General features: G+C 41.8%; 1 protein-coding gene across 2 annotated transcripts in view; it reads left to right on the top strand.

The window, feature by feature from the left end:
• Positions 1 to 475: 475 nt before the first annotated feature.
• The window catches only part of LOC110987082 (uncharacterized), a 27987-nt gene continuing 6369 nt past the window's right edge, over positions 476 to 22093 (top strand). For both annotated transcript variants that reach the window (XM_087136807.1, XM_022249508.2), the window contains exons 1-19: positions 476 to 771; positions 5182 to 5364; positions 5879 to 6001; positions 6417 to 6623; positions 7390 to 7566; positions 8105 to 8211; positions 8363 to 8526; positions 10208 to 10434; positions 11490 to 11675; positions 11918 to 12091; positions 12235 to 12354; positions 12604 to 13066; positions 13406 to 13562; positions 13871 to 14096; positions 14296 to 18343; positions 18593 to 18719; positions 19029 to 19175; positions 19598 to 19808; positions 21574 to 21750. In XM_087136807.1, coding sequence (XP_086992933.1) covers positions 766 to 771; positions 5182 to 5364; positions 5879 to 6001; positions 6417 to 6623; positions 7390 to 7566; positions 8105 to 8211; positions 8363 to 8526; positions 10208 to 10434; positions 11490 to 11675; positions 11918 to 12091; positions 12235 to 12354; positions 12604 to 13066; positions 13406 to 13562; positions 13871 to 14096; positions 14296 to 18343; positions 18593 to 18719; positions 19029 to 19175; positions 19598 to 19808; positions 21574 to 21750 — 7230 coding nt within the window. In that variant the 5' untranslated portion in view covers positions 476 to 765. The remainder of the gene's footprint in view (positions 772 to 5181; positions 5365 to 5878; positions 6002 to 6416; positions 6624 to 7389; positions 7567 to 8104; positions 8212 to 8362; positions 8527 to 10207; positions 10435 to 11489; positions 11676 to 11917; positions 12092 to 12234; positions 12355 to 12603; positions 13067 to 13405; positions 13563 to 13870; positions 14097 to 14295; positions 18344 to 18592; positions 18720 to 19028; positions 19176 to 19597; positions 19809 to 21573; positions 21751 to 22093) is intronic.

Raw genomic sequence — 22093 nt, 5'->3', positions numbered from 1 at the left:
TCCGCCACGAGCAGAAGGGCCCCTCATCGGTTTAAAAGAGCCACGTTGGTCAGGAGGGTTCATTTTTGTTGGTAGCGATGCGGCCTAACGCGTGCATTTCCTAGTCGTTTGTGAACCAGCGAAGTTCAGTTCCGACCAAAGGAGCCTCCGTTGCAAAGGAAATAACGTCCTCTCTTGATCCAGCTCGGGCCCATTATTAATGTATCTGCCAATCTCTTTGTTCTTTATTTCACCAGCAGGCACATACTCCCGCATCAAATAAAAATCCAAAAACAAAGAACATGTATTGTATCAATATCAGTGATGTGAGCTCTGTGTACATAAACCAGCCATGCACGAACATCAATAAATTCAGGAGAATTAAGGCCATAATTGCTTACCAAACAACAGTAAACCCACCAAGTCAATTCAATGCTATTGCCAAGGATTTTTAATGCCGGAGGCAGTTTGGCTCAAAAGTCCAAGGGAGCGCGTGCCGGTGTCATGAGAGATCACGACTCCCCTAATATCCCGTTTCTCTATCTCCCCGCACTACATTCGAGCGTTAGCTGTCACTGTTATATGCATGCACTGATTCCATCGTGCTCCCTGTTTTCGTTGGGTACAAATTTCCCACTACACCGGTGCAGAGGTTGGCACTACAATAATGCATGCTGTACGGTTATTGGTCGACCGTGAATGTCGCCCATAACTAGCTCGGTCATGTAGAAAACCTAACTCCAAATTCCATTTTATTCAGGAAGTAAGAGGGCCTTCACGAGGAGCATGGAGGTGAGTAGCTACTTTGGTTTTTAGCACAGGATTCGTAGATAATAAGTTATCAATATCTTGTTGTGCATACGCTTTCCACTCTGAACTGGGTAAACATGGTGACATTTCTTTGCATCGTGTTGGCATTTGTTTGTGCGCACTTGTGATCGTCAAGTTCCTGCACTTGGCTTAAACTAAAGGCAGTCAAAATTTTTGATTCACCATTCATTTTCGTCATCGTTGCTTTTTGCGATTTTTGTTTCATATCTTGCATGTTAACAAGGGCAGAAACCTCTGTTTGCAGATATTTTCGAACACACACAACTTGTCTAAATGCCGGGAATTTAGCTGTCGTTGATTTTTTTTCTTTAGCAATCATTCGTATTTTTATGGCAGGAGGCAGTGAGCAAAGTTTTCCGAACAATACTTTCAAAGAGCAACTTTTGAGATCCCAATTTAATCATAAAACATCCTATGATGAACAGTGTTTTCTTCTTAAAATTACGTTATAGCAGCTGAGAGCCTGGATTCATTGGCAGGAAAAATAAAAAATTGCATGTCAATAGAAGGAGTAGATTGAAAAATATTTCTAAGAAATAAAATAATGTTGTATGACCTTTCGTGATAGTGTAACTCTAGGACGTATGCCCAGATGCTTGGGGTAAAGACAAAGTAACATTTCAACTGTATTTAAATCGTAAGGATAATATTCCTTAGACTACTCCTTGAGAGAAAACGTTTACTTCTTCCATTCCGAAAAGATACCAAGAGAACATAACCGAAGCTTCTCAAAAGGATCTGTTTTTCCTGCTGCAAGGTTTCCTTGGAATGAATGAAAATGACATTTCACACACTGATTTGATACGTAACGATCGAAATTATCCCATTAAAGATAAGATGGGAAAATCTCTTTCAACAAAGACAAAGAGAGCAGAAATTAATGCAGCACTGAGGGCAAAAACATCAGACTCTCTCTCTCTCTCTCTCTCTCTCTCTCTCTCTCTCTCTCTCTCTCTCTCTCTCTCTCTCTCTCTCTCTCTCTCTCTCTCTCTCTCTCTCTCTCTCTCTCTCTCTCTCTCTCACTCTCTCTCTCGGGGAGACGCATAAAAAGGGAAACGATATCAAAATAACATTGCAAATGAGATGTTAGGGTATCCTAATTCGGTGTCTTCATAATTTACGTGATTTTGTCAACATATCAGAAGGTGATAAGCTTCATGCACGCTGTGGTGTGACTTTTTTAAAGAAATGACTACCCTAAGGCACTTCTGTCAAAAAAGCTATTATCGTAACGTCCCTATCTACTGATGGACAGGTTTAATGGTACTGGAGTGTGCTGTGTTTATTACAGCAGAGGTCGTGGCATAAAAATCACCCTCTGTGTATTAAGAGGGACTCAATGGCCGTATTGCACATGCATGACTGCGCAGAGAACACAAGAAACAAATAGCCAGAGTCAATTGCATGGCGCGAACACGAACGAATATTTAAAAAAAAAAACCTGGACTTGCAACGCTTTCGTATGAAAAAGAAGCCAACCAGCGGCCATTTTACCGAGCCGAATACAAAGGCGTGGGTTGGCTCCCTTCTATTGACGTCAGGAAGAACAAAGGCGGGCATTACCAGGAAAGCTTTGTATTCGGCTCTGTAAAATGGCTGCGAGTGGATTCAATTTTCTCTGTAAGCTAATAAAGGGCATTTCGAATCCAGATTTTATTATACACGTCCGTGGACGCGTGAGAGAGACCAGGTTTGTGGTCCGCATATACCATACCATATTGAAACATCCACTTGCGGCTGGCATCAAATTTACTATTCTGGTTTTATGGTAATCCAAAAATTTGTATATGAATAAGAAATACGGGAAAACAAAAACCGAAGGACATTTGTATGAGAAAAAGATCAGTGATGCAGTATATGACCCTTTCCATTATGCCCTCCTTAATGGATGCGCTACATTGTTTGATGTCCGTGACTCACTATGTTTGATAGTCAAGATAATTTGACAAGCCAAATATTTATTACAATTTGAAGCAGTATGTAGTCCGACTGATGTTTGGGCTGTGGATGGAGACAGAACGCGGTTTTACGGTATTTTAACCCCACTTGTTTTCTGTTCATTTTGGTGCCTTCCAAATTAAAGTTGGAGGAATGTGTTATTTTTAATAATTGACTCAAATCACTCCATGAATTCACAGAGTAGCTTCCATAATTTACAAGAACAGTGCTAGGAAACGGTGAAAGTCCTCCCTGGTTATAGATTTTCAGGAAATCCTTCTTCACAATTTTTCAAGGATGTTTTTGTAAAAACAAACCATCGAAATTAATATAGAGTTTCACAACAGTACTTTTAGAAAGCGTCAAGATTTTTTTTAAATTTATATTATTAAAAGTGAAGGTTTTTAAACTACTTCTCGTGCTTAATCTCTTTAAAAGGCTCCTGGCTGGTTACTCATGTATGAGTTCTTTGTTACCACTGGTAAGTGCAGAGTAAAATGGGTTTCTAAGTGTACAGCGATTGATGTACGATGAAACTCCGCCATTATTGATCTCACCCACCATTGACATGCACTTGTTGCTAAGGGAAACGAGTCCGCCATCAAACTTCAACGCTGTTGCCCAGAGACGGCGCACCAGATTAATATTGCAAGGCCGTGTCGACGTGGGCAGCGCACTGTAACCGAAGTACCATTATTATGATCCGCAGCCCAGCGAATCACCAGCCGTGAAGAATTGGCTTTTGTTGTTGGTAGAAACGACAGTATTATGCCGCCGGACAGAAAATAGGCAATTTCGCTGTAAGGGCAACAACAGATGTAAATAATGAAGATCTTAATAACGACCGCGAATTAGTTTTGGGTCTGGCGGGTTTTAAAAAATGCCACAGAACTATTGGTCATGATGACTGGAAATAAATAACTAAAAAGCAGTCAAGAGAAGTTATAGTCATTCGTCAAATTGTTCAAGGTACTCCAATGTGCCACAAGTGAAAAAAAATGACTGCCAGAGGAAAAATTCATTAATTTTTGGTGTCTGATTTGACAACCATTTAGAGACTACCGTGGCAAGATCAATCGCGTGGATTCAACGCGGGAAGTTATACACGAGTTGGATTTCCAATACTTCTACTACCTAAACTTCCAAATTACTTAAAAGTGGTCGCCATTGCACTAAGCGATGCGTAAATCAGGTTTACCAGAAATAATCAGTCACCTTCGGAGTTATTTATAGCTATGTGTAACCCGTTTGTGCTGTATGAATGTTTCAGACAAAGTGTTGCTGTTTCGTTTTGCTGTGTTTTTTTCTCAGGGTCGCTAATGCATTTTGTTTTCATGTTTACCTTGGTGTGCCGAAAGTACAGGATCAAGGTTGGTTTTACCCCCTGGATGCCAACAAAAGGCCTGACAATTCCCCCGGGGGCACTATTTTGTATTGAGATCCTGTTCTTTTTATGTAACCAATAGAACGGTATTGACTGAAAGGCAACGTGTGGATTTCTGACGGGTTTGCCTTGTGTCCAATTTCAGGGCAGACGGTATTGATAAATGTTTTGGTGCTCACACATTTCCTTTAACTCCCCGATTGCTAAAACGGGCACAACTTTGAAGAAAACTGTCATAAAGGATCAGGTGTTAAATTGCCCGCGGCAACGATCGAAAAAGCCGGTGAAAGGCAGAACCGATTTGCCGTATTTGTCCGTCACGCCCGAGTTGAGTGTGGTTAAAACGAAGAGACCAAGGGTCTGGTCTCTATTTCACACAGTAGGGCTTCACTAAAACTAAAGTAGACAAAATTTCTTGTTTTTCATTCCTGGTTACAAACTTGAGTGCAAAATATTATTGACATTATCGACAGGGAGTTGGTATTATGCTTTATTTCAAGAATTTTACAGCATACATTTGCCTTGTATACATGCTAGCTTCTTGCAATGGGCACTGTGAGGGCGTTGAAAAATAAGAAAGGGACGAAAGAAACAAGCAAAAGGACGAACTGAGATGAAAATCATCAATTTATTGGGAAATTGGAAAGAGGCCATTCCACTGTTGATGGTTTTCGGTCTGCAGCTGATCAAGGCTTTGCCCTGTCGCCACTCCCCCCCCCAAAAAAAAAAACTTTACGCCCACTTTACGCCCTCCTTCTGGTTTCACTGTCATGAATTTTGTCGCCTGGTTGACACACCCATGGTTCAGTGTAACTCCCTTTTCTGCTACAGAAAAAAGGTGAAACCTTGCCTGGTTTGGATTATTTACCTTTGGCTCAAACGACTGCAAATAAATCTTGATCCCATAACAAAAGCCGCCGCCTGTGACGAAGCAGGAATGTAGAAAATGGCTCATTTTCGGAGAGTGCGGTTTTTGCGAGTGCTTATTAGGTTGGAACGAAAGATGAGAAAATCTTTATTTTCCCTCTCTGTCTCTTAAATTTCGACAGAGTGGGGACCCTGATGAAACTGATTCGATCAGGGCAGTCTTGGGCAAGACCCAGGCCCAGCTACGCTTGGAGGTGGAACGTAGGAAGGAGATGGCCGTGGATCGGAACAACCTCCTGAATAAGCTAAAGACGACTGAGGGGGAGAAAGAAGATGGTAGACGGCCTAAGGAACAGGCGAGGAAGGTCCGCCAAGCAGATACGCTCTTGCTTGATGTTGCTCTATTTTGTGAATTCAAAAATTAAACCATTTCAAAAAATTCAACGAGGTGCAAACATTAAAGAATTGTACAAAGTTGCTGTCCATTTGGCCTAGTTAATTTCATCTGCTTTTTGTGGGGTGTAAGAAAAGGAGGGGCACGCCCCGCCTACAAGGCTTGTATACGTATACCCTCTTTCCCTATAATCAAAAGTTGGAGAAGGCAAAATAAAGAATAAGGTTTGCATATTTTGAAACTGCCCTCATCTGAAAGATGCCCTGTTAACCTGAAAACCACCCAGTTTGGTCAACTTTCTGTCTAGCAGAAAATTTCTCCTCCGTCAACGCCACGAAACTGGTGTACGAACCTAAACAAGGACAACTACATTTCTATATCTTTCACCTCGTTGAACGCCCTCATGCATTCCTTTCCGTTAATTAAAACCATGGGAGCAACAACTTAAGCTTTCATCTTTCCCCTTTAATCCTTTTGGTCCGCAGATCAAACTCCTGGAGGAGCAGGTGCAGTACCTGGAGGGGAGGTTGGAGAGTTGTAGACAGGAGAGCGCACTCAAGATGGCCTCAATTGAAGGACTTCTTGGCAACGAGAACGCCAAACTCAAGGTTTGAACCCCCGTTGATTTCCTCACCATAGACATCTGTATAATTTCATGTTAACACCGTTACTTGCCTCCTTTCTGTTATTTAACCAGGTGTAACTGTAAGAGATTCATTTTGAAGAAGCAGCTGACAAACGGGGGAAACCAGTTTTGTTTGAGTGTTTTATAAGCGAGTCGAGACAGAATAACAGAGTAAAACTTAATTTAACCTTCACTGTGAAGAAAAGGAATTCGTATATTGAAAGTATCTGAGAAGGGGGGGCTTTAATGCAAGCTGGCAGGTTTGTTATTAGTTTTTAGTTATTTTGGTTGGTCTTGTAACCTAACCCCAACCATCTTCACCTCTGTCTGACGCAGGATGTGAATATATTGGACACTTGCTTTGATTACTTGAAATTAAATTTTCTCCATATTTGAAGACAAGGGATAAGGATCTTCGGCGGAAACTCCAGCGTGAACGGGAAACCAACAGGCAACAGGCAGACAGGGTCAGGGACCTAACTAGCGAGCTGAGGAAAGCTCAAGACGGGTCGAAAAAGAAAGAGATGCACCACGGAGGATGGATGAAATACGTTAGGTTACCTGACCAAGGGGAGTGGCCGTCAATCAAATTCGATACTCAACAGGTTTGTGCATATGGCAGTGCTGTAATGCGCACAGTACGGCTGTTTTTATAATGGGAAAGCTAATATCGCGCTCTAAAGATAGGCCTACACTGCAAACAGCGTTCGGTTATGAACAACAAGCATAAAGAAGGACGAAGAACGTTTAAGGTTGCATAAAAAATAACCACAAACATGAATGTCAACATAACAAATTCAATGGGGAATATAACCATTAAATAAACGCCAATCAAGTCAACCGGTTAGGTGATTCAGAGACGGGATATTATTATTATTGATTATTTCTGGTAATGACACCAAGGATTACTCAAAAGTGCCCTAGACATTGCAGCTCGGTAGCCTGAAGAAACTTGTAGAGAGGAAACAATGAGAAGCAGTTACAGTTTTAGAGGTGGGAGAAAAACCCCAGAAGAATATCCTGGGTAAGTCCCGTGGAATCAGGAAGAAGTGAACCACTATGCCAAGCTGACTCTCACATTTAAGGTACATTGTGATAATGTGAGACATGCATTTCCAATGGGGGAAAAACAGTTTCCAAGGGCTTCGTATGACTCGGAAGGACACAAAATTATTCGTATAAAGAAGAATTTAAAGTGTGAACCAGTGTTACCCAAATGACCGCAAATATAACGGAAAAAATTTAAATGACATCGCCGTATCATTTTCCATATCATTATATCCATAACCACCATTCATCCTTCAATCTACCTCACCATTACCATAGCAACCATCCTCATCCCCCACCCCGACACATCTTTACACCCAACAGAACAAGAAGGCGCTCAGACACATCTTCGAGCAGGTGGAGAAAGAAGGTGGGCCTCCCGTCAACCTCGAACCCTCCCTCTTCCTCCACTGCGTCATCCTCTTTCTCTGGTGGAAGAGGGAGGCGACGCTCAAGATGATGGAGGAGAGCAAAAAGGATTCAGCAAAGTCCGAGATCGAGGTGGGGGACTTCATGGCTGCAGAGATTATCTCAATGCTCCGTAAAGCAAATCGTTGGATCCTGTTCCTCGTTGTGACTTGCTGCTTTGAGAAAGCAAATTATCGCCAAGACACAAAATTCATAAAGGAAACGTTTTATAAAAATTGTAAATACAAAGGCTACTTTCCCTATGGAATGCTGTACCAGCGCATTCCAACTGCTAGTGGATATTTTTATGGAGTAACCGTAGCTTGTTCGTAATGTATTAAGCTGCATGTTATCTGTCATTGGAGATTTGCTTACAAACTTATTGCCTTTCAACTTGAACAATATTCCTTACTTTACATAATTCCACAATGAGTGAGGCACCATTTCGTACTTTTACGACTTCAATCGAATGTCGCAAACACTTCCATCTGGTGGGCTGTCTCTGATGTCAGTTCCACAAGATCAAGGGTCAACTGTTGGTATGTTTATTTTTTACACGGATATGTTCGTTTTAACCCCCCCCCCATCCCGCCCCCAAAAGACCAGTCTGATGATTTGTTGGTCTATACAGGAGCTCGGTACTCTCAACACGGCTGTGAACCAGCGGGTTAGGGCGCTGGAAGATGCCTTAGGAGATTGCAGGCTGGAGAGACAAACATTTGAGACAACAGTGTCCACGTATGTAAATCAGAACAAATGTAGCCCTATATAAGCCCCTCTTAGTCGATAGTTTGTGTCCGCATAGCTTTGGTACTCAACAGTTCCCTAATAACCAGCATTTGATATTACATGGTAATCACGAGAGATTTCAATTTGTGTTCTCTCTCAGGAACTTAAATCAGCTTTTGAAAGACAAGTACGATCTAAGCAACAAAGTTGCCCGTCTTGAAGACACGGTGTCTGCGTTACATCTGGATAACAACCTTCTTCGAGCAGAGGTGAATGACCGGTCGGCGAGCCAGCAGGCCAGAGTGAAGGTGGATGAGTTGACAGGTATTAAAAAAACTTTTTTCCTACATTAGCACAGATTCAGGGGTTTCTATTAAAAGAAAAACATGTTTTAATTTTCTATGACCCTTACGCCAACATCTGAAATGTTTTCAAGTCACTGCTGCCAATTTATTGAGATAGTTCCAGCTAGGATCCGACAATTGCGCACTTTGTATTAACAGACGATGACCAGCGATGGCAGCCCAATAACATCTTCCCCATCAAAGTTTTTTAAAGACACCCCCCCACACACAGTTCTTCCATTTCTTTTCCAAGATACACTCAAATTAGGTACCTGGTTTCCGTAAAAAAATTATCAGTGACATCTTAAGTAAAAGCATTATAATTTTTCTTTAGCGTGAAAAAGGGACTGATAATTATATCCCTTTGTTTAAACCCTCTGTGACGTCACCTTATATTCAGAAAAGCGTTAATTATTCACAAGAATGTACAGTAAACTGGGTAGTCTCTCTAAGAAAGATTCTTTAAAAAACTGAAACATCAATATGGACTCGATAGAAACAGAAATCGTGTGGTGATATTGAATTATTGCAACGTCAAGCAGAAGGAAAAACACTATTTAACAGTTAAGTACATCGTTTACACGTATAACGGGTAGATGTTCTCTCTGAATTTTTCGACTTGCCGAGCTAAGTTCTCTCATATGTTCCGCAGCAATCACAAATTTCATATAAAGCGAAACACTCTTTTTACTTCACTTATGTTCTTTAATGCTTCTGGTTTCATTTTTGTACACTCGCCTTCCATTTTATTTTATTTTATTTTATTTTATTCATAATTTTTTGTCATTTTTACTCATGTACATGTCAATTATAGCGTATAATTTCTATTATTTGTCTTTTTTTTCAAAGTCGCATTTAGCCAATTTCTTTAAGTTTAACCTAGACATTATAAGTCTTCCTCCATTATTAAAGTCAACATTATTTATTAATTATACCACTGACAATTCATATATACTTTTACAGAACAAATAAATTGTTTTGAAACTTACCCATCAATACTTCCCAGATGATATTCCAAATGCATGTATTTTCCAAACAAATAATTTTCTACGGTGACCGAGGGATTTCGAAGGATGAGCCGGTGCAAACGTGGTCTTCATTTGAAGAGACAGTGAACTGTGGTTCCCAAATTAGCCGCTCGCCAAACTTGCTTGTTGCGGTGGTGTAAAATGTATCCACCTCCGTGCAGTCGCACAGTCACATCTATATAGCATTTGAAAAAACTGAGTCTAGCATATTTCCGCAACGAACTTATAAATCCATTTGGACTATGTAACGCAGTGAAGACAGTAAGGTAGTGAAGACAGTGTGTTGGCCCTACAATCCACTGGTAATGCCGACTGCGTATATCTGTGTGTGACGTGACATGCCTCAACCGTGCAATGCCATGTGAATGAGACAAAATGCACCCAGTCGAAGAGTTGCACAATTAACATCTTGGGCCAGGAGTAAAGCATGTACATGCAGATGTACATGTACATAGCCAGCCAGCGCTGGACAATGGATCGCATTCGTCTCACGGCTCAAAACATTAGTAAAAACTTGTTGTTCTCTTGTACAATGGATAACAGTGGAGGGAAGGACGTGGTTTAAGTTGGATTTGCGTCATCGCCTATTCAAATCAAAGAATCTCCACTTTTTGTCGTTTCTCCTCAACAAAGCCGACCTAAAAGCCAGACTGCAGATGTCGGAGTCCGAGCTCCGAGAAACGCACCTCCTTAAGGAGCAACTGGAGATTGATCTCAGAAGAGAATCAAAACGTCTCCAAACGTTGGAGCAAGATGCCAGGATCAAGGAAACTGTCTGCAAAGAGCACGTAGAGATGATGGCTAGCTTCGATGCAAGGAAGGTGGAATTGGAGACGACGACGTCACAGTATCAGGCTAAGGTAGGCTTGTCCATCTTGGGAGACTTTCTCCGAACGGATTCATAGAAAATTTGGTCTACTGGAGCATCTCTCATCTTTTCCGAAATGAATACGGACCAAAATGTGTACTGATATGCGATGTAAGCATTATGTAAAAAGTTTCATTAAGTTGAGAGTACACTTATGTGTTCAGCAGAAACTTGACATATTGGGTGTTTCTATAAGAAACTGTAAGCATTGAAGAAAATCTGTGTTCTTGCACTGCCTGACTTGAAGGTTCAAGTTTGAATTCTGAAAGTTAGCCAGTATAAAGCAATAAGCATATCAACTAGGTATACGTTTTTGGCACTAACTTGTCATTTCATTGCCATCTTTTTGTAACAATCTCCTTTAAAGGGTAGCTGCAATCAATTTGTTTTACTTCAAACCTTCAAAGTTCACCTTTGTGTCTCAGTAGCCCTTATTGTCAACTTTTATTTTACTATCTCAAAGGGTCTTTTATTGTCTTGGTTTTATGCTTATGATTTTTTTCCATGTTCAAGAGCATTTTCATGTCATCCCCACGGCAGGAAGAAAGCCTCAGCGTTACATTGGTTTGCACACAAAAATGTCCTGCATTTATACAGATTTTACTGGACTAAATTTATAAAAATGCAGGACAAGAGAAAATTTGCTGGACTAAATTTTCTCTTCTTTGGTGATTCATTGTTGGTCATGTGGATGCATAGCAATAAGCAAGCATCAATCCCTTTCTCGGAATGCTTTCAAAAAGTATATTAAAGGTTCATAATTTGAACAGAAATTTATGCACTGAACTATGACGGCAAGAGTGTCCTCAGTTGTCATGGAAACCATGGATAATTTGAAGTGTTTGATAAGTGGCCTTTCCAATGAATTTAACCGAAAGGAATGTAAAAAAAAAGTTTCCAGATTGAAAAAGAGTACAAAGTTGTAGAAATATTGCGTCTAAGAAAAGTTCATTGCAGTTCTACACTTTAACAATGTCACTCAAACATGTTGCTCATTTTTCACTACAGCCAGTGCATGTCTTAGCAACGCTTTTGTCTTTTTAAAAGGTGTGGTCTCTCCAGCATGATCTCCAAAATCTCGAGGAATCCCACAAGGTTCTGAAGAAGGAGCGAGATTCCTTTCTTGGTCAGCTAACAAAGGCTCTGGACGAATTACAGGACTCGACGGAGAAAATCAAGGAACAGAACTATCAGATACAACAAATGTCATACGACAAAGATCACTGCGGAGAGGTAATCATTGATGAATATCCACCGGTGAATCCTCGAAGTGGTTAAGGGGCTTTGTCCTGCTTTGGGCTGCCAAAAATAGGGATGCGAAGGGGAAATGAAACGTGCAGTACCCCGCTCATGATTTTGCCTTATCAACAGAGCGTTGTAATTATATAGAATACACCTGTCAATGATAAAAAGTACCACGTAAATTGTCTTTTAGAGGCATTGCCTTAAAAATAATTCTTCGTTTCTTGGTGCAGGCGTTAAAACAGAAAGACAAGATAATTGGGAATCTCCAGCGAGATTTAGCTAATCACGAAGAAGCGGAGGCCGAGCTCACCGAGGAAAAAGAAAAGAGACGGAGCCTTGAGGTTATTTCATCCAATCACGAAAGACTTGTTCGAGAAATGGAGGAGAGAATGAGGAATGAGGAGGTAATATGGATTCTTAAACCCAAGGCAGTAATTCGGTATGTTCATCCCTGTGAAGATAAACGCACTACCGACCATTCTTTGGCCCTGTGACTTTCTCTAAATATGACAACTGGTTTTTCCGGCTCGTTTATTGTGTTGACAAGGTGGGCAGTGCGTCGCTGTTAGCAGAGTTGTGTGGAGCGCATGCGGGGGAGAGGGCGCAGTTGGAGAGACAGATAGAGACTCTGGAGATGGATAGAGAGGAAATGGTTGATGCGATAGAGGTAAGGAATAGAAGTTCATCAGTCTCTGGAGTTCAGTGGCTGAACATGGAGTCATAAGGCCATGTTCCTCATAAATAATAATTGTGTTTACCCATTGCACCAAATTGGCCCCAGAAGTCGGCCAGCGATTGTAAGCCAATACTTAAAAAAAACTTTCCATTGTCAGAACAAGACTGTGTCTCAACGTTTAGATACTTCATCATTCACTCTGTCACAGCAGTTTGAACACTTTCAATATTTTTTGTCCAGTCGCTGTCGAACGAAAAGGCAGCTCTCCGCGCCGACACACAAAGGCTACAATTGGACTTTGAACGAGTGTGCAAAAAACTTCACACCGTTATCAAACGGCAGGCGCTGCGCGTGCTGCAGACGCCGGGCGGAGCGGCAGTACACCCGGAGGCCTCTTATGTCGACGCATGGACGGCAACCGACCCGGAGATGAAGCGGGCTTCCCCGGTCGGCGGAGAGGGACTCGATGGACCAGCGGGAGGTGGACGGTCGAGGGACTTAGAGGAATTGTTTGACTTGCTGAATGCCGTAAAGGATTCAGCTTTTTCCAGACTGATGTTTGGTGTCGAAGGAGTTGCCACGGCATTCCCAGAGATCCAAAGTGGAGTTTCTGGTGGAAAAGAAGATTTAAAGGACACAAGGTTGCAAACATCGGGGAATGGAAGTAACGAGGAATATAATCCCCACGAGCGTCCTCGATCAGGTGTTTAATTCAATCTAATGTCCATGGCAGTATTCTAATTTAGAAAATAGGCATAATTATTTAAATCATTTCTGAAAGTAAATTTGACAGCTTGCAGTTTTGTCAGTGGATTAAGTAAGTCTATAAGAATGGGCTCAAATAAATAGTTCGTACGAAGAATGAACTTCATATCCACAAAATCCCTTTACTGTTCAACTTCCTTCAGCAAGACATCAAAAAAGGTCAATTTTTCAAATACAACCTTCACCCATTACAAAACTAATTAACTTAAAATCACACACTCGGGTCTAGGTAAACATTTTTTGTAACTTCCAACGATTCGTCCGTCTGAAACTCTAGACAAGGCAAGACAAATTCAGAGAGATGTCGTGGCCAAACTGAGAGCCATGGCCCTCATGATGCAAGCAAGGCAGAAACTGAGAGGAAGAGGGCGTCTAGGACGAGGCCATAGGAGTCATGCCGATGATGACGAGGCATCTCATGTAGACACACCCAGGTATTACAAAAACAGCTTTAATTAACTTTAATTTACTTCGTTGGCTCTTTATGATGGTATATTCAAATACCAGGAAAGTTCATAAACTAATTTTTAAAAAGAACTTATTTAAAACAAATGGTGAGGTGTCAAATAATCCAACAATCTTTGCTGTACGAGTATTCTGACATCGTTTCATAACCAGAAAAAGTTAACATGAAACTGTGCGAGAACTTGAAACTGGAAATTTCCCTCTTCAAAATATTTCGACATCCACTTTGGAAGACGGAAACCTTTGAATGAACCTCAGATTGTTTTCATAATTTCAGTAAGGATGATGACTGTGAGTTGGTAAACGAGCCGCTGGTTACCAAGCTAGAGATACCATTACTCTTCAGTCCAAATGAGCCAAACGCCCCAGAACATGTTGCCCGCACTGCAGAAAACCAGAAAAAGGCAAATGTGCGAAGTCCCAACGTAACAGGAAGAATGGAGGAAATATCTGAGTACCAGCTACCAGAAACTCCAGAAAATGTAACTGGAAGAGGAACAGAGGTAAATCACACTGTTGGTAAAACAGTAGATGTGTAACAAGGACCCTTGGCATCAGCAGAAATAAAGAAAATACAAGTTCTATCTAAAAGTTCCCAAATTATAGATCTCTGCCTCATTTGAGGCGAAATATTAACTCTAGTTTTTAAACTGCAAGCAAACACAAACTGTTAAATAACATCAGGTTTCATCCTGTTGCCAGGGACAATCGGATCAGACGTCTTCTGAATCTGAAAATGAAGATCTGTTGTCCACTCTTGAACGGGAGCGTGAGAGACTTAAAAAGGAGCTCAGAGAAATAAAAAACACCGAGGCTCAGGTGCAAGAGCAATTAGAAAAAGAGCGAGAAACCCACCTGTTGTATCTGCAGAGGGTCAGTGAATACGAGGAAGAATGCGCCAGGATGCAGTTGGAGAAGGAAGAACTTCTTCGGGAACCCTCTGACGAGATCTCAGGCGACAACAATGACGAGACGAAGGGTGACAGCAGAAGCTCCGCTCTTGAGGTGGAACTGGAAAGAATGTTCTTGGAAGAGTTAGCAGCCCTGAAGGAAGAAAATGAGCTTTTGATGACGGAGCGATTTAAGCAGCGGATGATTCTTGACAACCGCGGGGAAAGACTTCAAGAACATAGGGGGGAGATTCCTCCGAATGCACTCAAACCAAGAATTGAGGTGCCTCCGCAAAATAATACAAGGGAGCGGTTACGTACCCAAGACGGCCAAGAAGAACGATGGGGATCAACCATGGGACCCAACACAGAAAAACCTGCGCAGAGAAGTCAGCTTGAAGCAGCAGCAGAACAACCTAGTAAAAGGACGCACCATTCTACGAGGGGACATCCTGTAACCTTGCCACAAGTTGATGGCGATACCGTGGTTAATCATCGCCGAAGTCCCCATGGCAAAAAAGACATGCCTCGCCAGCAAATCCAGTCTTTTAGTGGACAACCACACAGAGAATCCTTCAGCAGCCAAGGCCAAGAAGCAAAGGCCCTTGAATCCAATAGAAGGATGCGAGAAGCAGGGCACGACAAACTCCGAGGATCGACAGGCAGTGAGTTTTTAGCCACGGTTAACGCCAGTGGCCAGCAAAGATCGCAAGGTTGCCTGGAGGAGTTCACTGGCTGCATGCTAGATGAGAATAAAATGAGTCACCAGATGAATCCCTCTTCAGTGGGGTCATCAGCGACACGCTCATTCGTCTGCAATCCTTACTCGTCAAACTGTGGCAATGTTAGTCCAATGCCAGAATTTGAAGAGCCTGTACAGAAGACACTGATAAGAGGACAAGAAGTACCTATCTGTAGTGCCCTTGCTGCTCTAGATGAGGAAGTTAAGCAAGTGAAAAACCAGAAGCCACGGGATGCTGAACTTGATTGGTCAATAGGCGACGACATAGTAACGGTATCCTCAACCAGTGAACCTGGTGACAGACCAGAAGCAGATCAGGACCAGGAGCATTACACATCTGACGCAGGGCTGCAGAGAGAAAGGCGCCCCAACCTGAGAAATCTCAGTCGGCAAGATGCGACGATTGAGATGAATCATGAAGATCAGCAAAGACCTGAAAGTCAAAATCGTGACCGACATTCAGATGAATTTCGCTCCAATAAACGAGGGCTGAGGCCCGAACACCTGTCAAACGACAGTGGTAGCAATCTCAACGCGCTGTCAAAACGGCATCTGCAAAAACAAAGGCCTGGTGACGGATGTTCGCGAAGCGAAAGTAATTTTTTGGAGTCAGGTCAATTAAGTAGCATCTTGACATCCGCTCGCAGTGATCTTTGTCACGGAAGTACTCTAGATTGGTTTAAAGTATCATATCCAGACACTCTTGAAGGTGGTGACAATGACTGTCAAATGCTTTCCCGATACGACGGCCACAGGGACAAAACTGCTGCTGAAGATGAGTTGCAACGTTCCTTAAAGAACGGAATTGATGATGAGAAATTTGATCACGCTAAGACAAACGATTCAAGCATCGAATCACAGACGGGGTCCGGAAAAGTTACAAACAAAGAGAAAGAAAAGGCTGGAGTTCTCGGTAATTTCTCAGCGGAGCTTGGAACAGTTAATGTCACATCGTCACTACCGAAGAAAATACAAGTACCAACGACCCATCATACTCAACACTCAAGGGAGGCTTCAGGTGCCTTGAACGCTGAGAGAGTAAATGACAAAAAGCAAGTTTTACAATCAAGAAAAGTCCCTGCGCCTGTGAGAGGTGCTGTAACGTCACAAGAGGTCAGTGACCATGATCAACAAAGTACGGATCAATCGAGCATACTTAATGGCAACCAACAGCTGCAACAGAACATACACAAGACAGAAACCTCGATAGAGGAGAGCCCAAATTATACCCAGAAACTCGAGAGAGAGCTATCGGAGAATCAAGAATCTCTCCTGCAGGTGCACCGAGATAGACAGAAACTGCAGGATCAACTGACAAAAGCATTGCAAACTGAAGTGAAGTTACAGAAGACAGTTCAGGGCTTACAAAACAAAGTTGATCACCTACAAATCAGCTTGAACGAAAGTGCTGAGCTTGTGGCATCCCTGCAAGAAGAAAAAGAATTTTTAAAGACCAATTTCACTACAGCCGAGGAAGAGCGGCGACGCATTCAAATAGATCTCAGGAGAGTTAAAAGGATCAGTGACGAACTCGAGCAACAACTCAAAGGGAGCAATGAGCAAGGAAAATTCCTGAAAAAGAAGCATGACTCGATGAGGAGAAGGTACTCATCAGAGACTGAAAGAAACGCTAAACTGCACAAACAAGTCCAAGAACTACAGAGGATAACTGACAGTGAAGTTCCTGTCATGGAAGATGATCGAGGTGGAGAGAAATGCGGCTCAGAATGGGATAGATTGGCTGCAGCAACGAATCTTAACAGAGAACAAGATGATTACGGTAATCTTCATAAGCAAGAAATGTCTCCAAAGGTGTCTCATTTGGTTCCCAGATCATCCATAAAAGAAATTACAGAGTTGCAATACCAGCTAACAGAAGCCACGGACGCCGAATCCAACCTATGTGAGGAAGATGAAGGGCTTCGCAGACAGACTGGGTCTAGATTTAACGACAATGATTTTGCTTTTAGAGATCAAGGCAAAAACTCAATGGGAAGTACTCTTGCAGCCGTACAGGAAGACCAGAAAAGTCAGAAGATGATTAAGACGCAGCTCGAAGTTGCTAAAAGGGAAATACAAGAACTCAGAGAGGAAGGTAACCTTCTTGAGGAAGAAAATAGACGACTTCAAACATGGTGGATAGCAGAAACTGGGAAAAGCACTGAACTGCAGAAAGAGATTGCAGACATAAGAGGTCAGATGCCTGACTTACAAAAAGTGAGGAGCATGGAAAGTTTTGAAAATTTGAAAGAGTGGAGAAAATCTAAACAAAAGGAAATGGAGTTAAAGAGGCAGTTGAATGAACAAATCGACATAACATCTGACCTCGAAAGTCAAGTGGATGATAGCCGGGCTGTTATTAAAGAGTTAGAGCAAGAGCGGAACATACTACGGGATGATTTCACCAACGCGCTACAGAAGCAATTGCAGTTAAAAACGCAGCTGGGTACACTGGGAGACCGATGCAAACTTCTCACAAGTAAACTGGACGACAGCCAGGCTCACGCCCAGTCCCTGAAGCACGAGATGGAGGAATATTTGGAGCAGGATTCCCAGGCGAGAGACGAAGAAGTCCGCCTCCTGAAGACGAGGCTGCAAGAGCTGCGGGTGGATCGTCAGGAACGCTCCGAGGAGCTGGCCGAGGTGAAGCTCAGAACAGAGAATCTGGAAGCACTTTGCAAGATGCACTCGAAGCAGAAGATGAAGGATGACGTTGACAGAATGGAAGCCAAAGCTAATTTACTGAGGCTGCAAGCGGAAAATCAAGAAATGGCTACACGGTTGCTACTGCTGAGGAGAAAGGAGACAGATTTTGACCAAGAAGCAGAGACACAGGAGGCATCCACTGTGTTGAATAAAGAAAAGGTACCCCCGGTTGAAAATAAGCCGATATTAGTGGGATCCAGCTTGCCCATCACAGCCTCAAAGACTACATTTTCTGCTGCACTGAACCAGTCATCAGCAGTAGAGGAGGGAAGAGGTAGCACTATACTTAATGGACAGAAAAGGGTTTTCACTGACACCGCCTCTGGTGACGAAGATAGACCGGACCATACAGCAGATGATTGCGAGTATCACAGTCTTTATGTCAAAGAGGAGACTGATGACAAATACAAGGGTAAGATTATTTTCTCCAAGAATCCTATTCACTGTGAAACACAACTGTGACATCTCCTCTCAAGGGATTTGCACAGTTAGGGAAGTACTTAATGGTGTTCAACAGGCAACATCGCAGCCTAGATGAAACAAATAAGTTTCAAATAATGAAATCTCGATTGCGTCGCAATGAACTTTAAGTTTGCTTAGTCCTTTTCAACATTTATTGACATTAACACAGCTTATGAAATACTTTTGCAAAATTTGACAGGACTGGAAAGGGCCCATGCAGACATCATGGTATGCTCGGACCGCCTTCAAGAACTGGAGAAGAAATTGGGCACAACAGTCCAAATTCTCCAAGAAGACCTGCAAGCACAGACAAGTTATATTTTCAGGTGAAGCTCAGTTTGAATTCTTGAACCACAGTATTTTTGTGTTCTTGAGCAAGACTGTTTACAGCAATTGCCCTTGCTAACTTACTTGGACTTCTTGGACCTTCAGCTGAAGGGATTTAGAGATAACAATGGAACATCCAGCAGGAAAAACAATTCAAAAAATCCAATGAACCATAATGTTCAATGATAAAGCCAGTAATTTTCTTACAAGTTTGCAGACTGGATTCTTCTTCTTGTGTTAGCCTGTAATGGCTTTCCCAAATGTCAGCTATTCACTAAAAGGGTGAATCATGGAAATCTTTTCTCCAGGCTGAGAGAAAGCACTGAGACCAGACTCCAGCAAGCTGTTGACATAACCAAACAGCTAAGTGAAGAGAGCCAGCAAGTAATAGCCTCCATGGTGGAAAAAAGCTTAGATATTCGCCTGAAAGAAACCAAAGCACCTGTTGGACAAAAGTAAGCATATATATGGAATTACAAACATGAAATACTGTGAAACAAATTCATAAGGTAACTAGCTGGCACAGAACATCTTGAAACCAGCCAATGTAAGGTTGCACGTATAGTGTACCAATTGCTCAAACACAATCTGTGTGCTTGCAATGCCAGGAAACTGATCCAGGGATATTTTTCAGTAAATGAAGCTGTCGCATGTGTCTTGATTTTCCGGAGACAGAATCTTTCAGAGTATATATCTTAATATCTAAAATAAAAGTGTTCAGAAGCAGATGAAGTCTTCATAAACTGCACTCAACGTGAAGGGTCCTTGGTCAGCTGAATCGTGACAGTCGCATCTCAACTATTCCAAAGTTCAGGCCTGACAAACAAATGGTCAGCATTCTTGTTCAAATATTCACCACAAATTCTCCAAACTCCAGGTTCGAGAAGATGAGAAGACTCCTTGAACACTCAATCTCGGAGCAAAAGAAGCAGGCAGCCTCCATTGCCAGGCTCCAACAAACCCAGGAGAAGGCCCTGCTTCAGCACGGCGCCCTCAAGATCCGTCTCCGACAGCAGACAGAGAAAGCTTCTGGCGCCCTCTCTATCTGGGAGAGAGAGAGGCAGTCTCTGAAGAGGCAACTTGAGGAGGTATTTGATTGGCTGAAAAATGTTTCCATATTTGCATTATAGCAGGAAGGAAGGATTTCATTGGTTAATTTTGGTTTTAAAAGTACCCGTGATACCTGCACCCAGTTGAATGTCAAGATCATAATTCAAAATAATAATCATAACACAGTTTTATATAGCGCATCACACCAAGGTCTCGATGCGCTTTACAAGAAACAACAATTAAGAACAATTAATGGAACAAGTAAGTTTTGAGAACTGCTTTAGATTCATTTTTGCTATTGATAATTTGGATATGCATGGTGAGGAAGAGAGTTCCAAAGCGATGGTGATGCATGCATGAAGGAACAATGTCCATAAGTCTTAGTCCGAGTGATCGGTGTATCGAGCAGCAATGTTGAGCTAGAACAGAGGGTTCGTCGCAGCTGGTATACTTGAATAAGTTTACGAAGGTATGCTGGTGCTGAGCCATGGATGCATTTGTGAGTGAGGAGTAGAATTTTGAAAGCAATTCGCTCATTAACTGGTAGCCGGTGAAGAGTGCGAAGAATAGCAGTTAAATGTTACCTAGATGATGAACGTGTAACAAGTCTGGCGGCGGAATTCTGAATGCACTGAAGTTTCGAAGTTTGAGAATCAGGAATACGGTTTAATAGACTATTGCAGAAATCGAGGCGGCAAGAGATGAAAGCATGAACAAGCTTGTTGGTTAAGGAATTTTCAAATTTGTCCTATCTTGTGAAGAGCTAAATAAGAAGAGCGACATATGTTATTGACCTGGTTTTGCATTCAAAGGTTTTATGTTACAATGGTTCCAAGGTCACGAGCCCTAGTAACAGGTCTGGTGCAGAAGTCAGAGATGCAGATACTTTCAATTGGAGTATGTTGCTGAAACTGAGATGGGCTGTGGATGACTTCAGTTTTGTCGCTATTCAATTTGAGCTTATTGGCCATGGACCAAGAATGTATGTGTGTGAGGCATGACTCCAATCGCTGAATGGCGTCAGAACGCTGTTGTTCTGTCATAATGACGTACAGTTGAATATCATTAGCGTAGATCATGCAGTTAACGCTATATGATGCAATGAGTTCTTCCAGTGGGGATGTGTACAGTGTGAAGCATAGTGGACCTAGGACAGACCACTGTGGCACTCCAGTGTTGACATTATGAGGGGGAGATGAAATCTTATTGATTATTACAGATTGTTGACGAATTGCAAAATACGAGGTGAACCATTCCAAGGCAGAACCGTTGATGCCAAAGCGATGATGTAAGCATTGTAGCATGATATGGTGATCAATCGTATCAAAAGCTGCCGAATAATCCAGAAGCACAAGAACAGCCTCTTGACCCTTATCAGCAGCGAGCGCAGATCATTGTAACCACGTAGAAGAGCTGTTTCCACACTACAGTATTTACGGTAGCCTGACTGCATTTTACCTGTGAAATTGTTAGTAGCATAAAAAGTATAGCTTTTCGAAAAACCGACCAGCCTAGATTTGGGAAAGAGAAATTTAATAATGCTACTTACCAAGAAAATGTGAGCAGGGCCTGTTTTTTATAATATAGTGGGAAATGGCCGGAATAATAACCCTTCATTTTTATTCTTCACTACAGTTAAATTCATCACAAATAAAAGAACACTTGTTTTAATTTAACTGAATATATTGATCAAATTTATTTGATTTACCACATTAATAATGATGCCAGGGTAAGTGTTGCAGTTTGAAATGAGTTAACATACAACGATTACTTTCGAAAAATTACATTTTACCATTTCAACAGTCATACAAAAGTTTGAAGCTGATCGAAAAGCAAATCTGCTCTACGATGCACCCTTCCCAAAACTTAGGAGGGTTGGAGGTGTTGGAAGACAGGTTGCTTGCCCAACAAGCAGATCAGATGAAGGCGCTGCAGAAAGTGGTCAAGAATTGTCCCTGCAGAAAAGAGTTTAAGCAAGAGGTGAGCTCAGACCATTTTGGTGAATTATTGGTCACTTGTTCAGACAAGTTTTTATTGGTTCTTTCTGTGGGTGTCTTTTGGTTTGTTCTTTACCATGAATATGAATTTACTGCTTGTATCATTTTGTTCCTTTCTGTTTGCTTTCGCCGTAACTGTATTTGTTTTTATGGCATGAATAATGATTTTAATTTTTGGGCTTTTCATTTCTAAAAACTTCTATAAACCAATTATAAAGCTTTGGTTAATACTAACGTGTGACTTCTTTTTAAACAAAGTTTTTGCTTCATACTCACTGAAGTTTTTCTCCTCATCTTAACTCTGTTCTCGCACCTAATATGAAATT

The sequence above is a fragment of the Acanthaster planci genome, linkage group LG05, assembly GCF_054643075.1.
Source record: "Acanthaster planci isolate LZ-2023a linkage group LG05, COTS_SCS, whole genome shotgun sequence".
NCBI classification, from domain to species: domain Eukaryota; kingdom Metazoa; phylum Echinodermata; class Asteroidea; order Valvatida; family Acanthasteridae; genus Acanthaster; species Acanthaster planci.
Note: the sequence above shows the minus strand (reverse complement) of the source record. Positions and strands in the feature narration are given on the sequence as shown.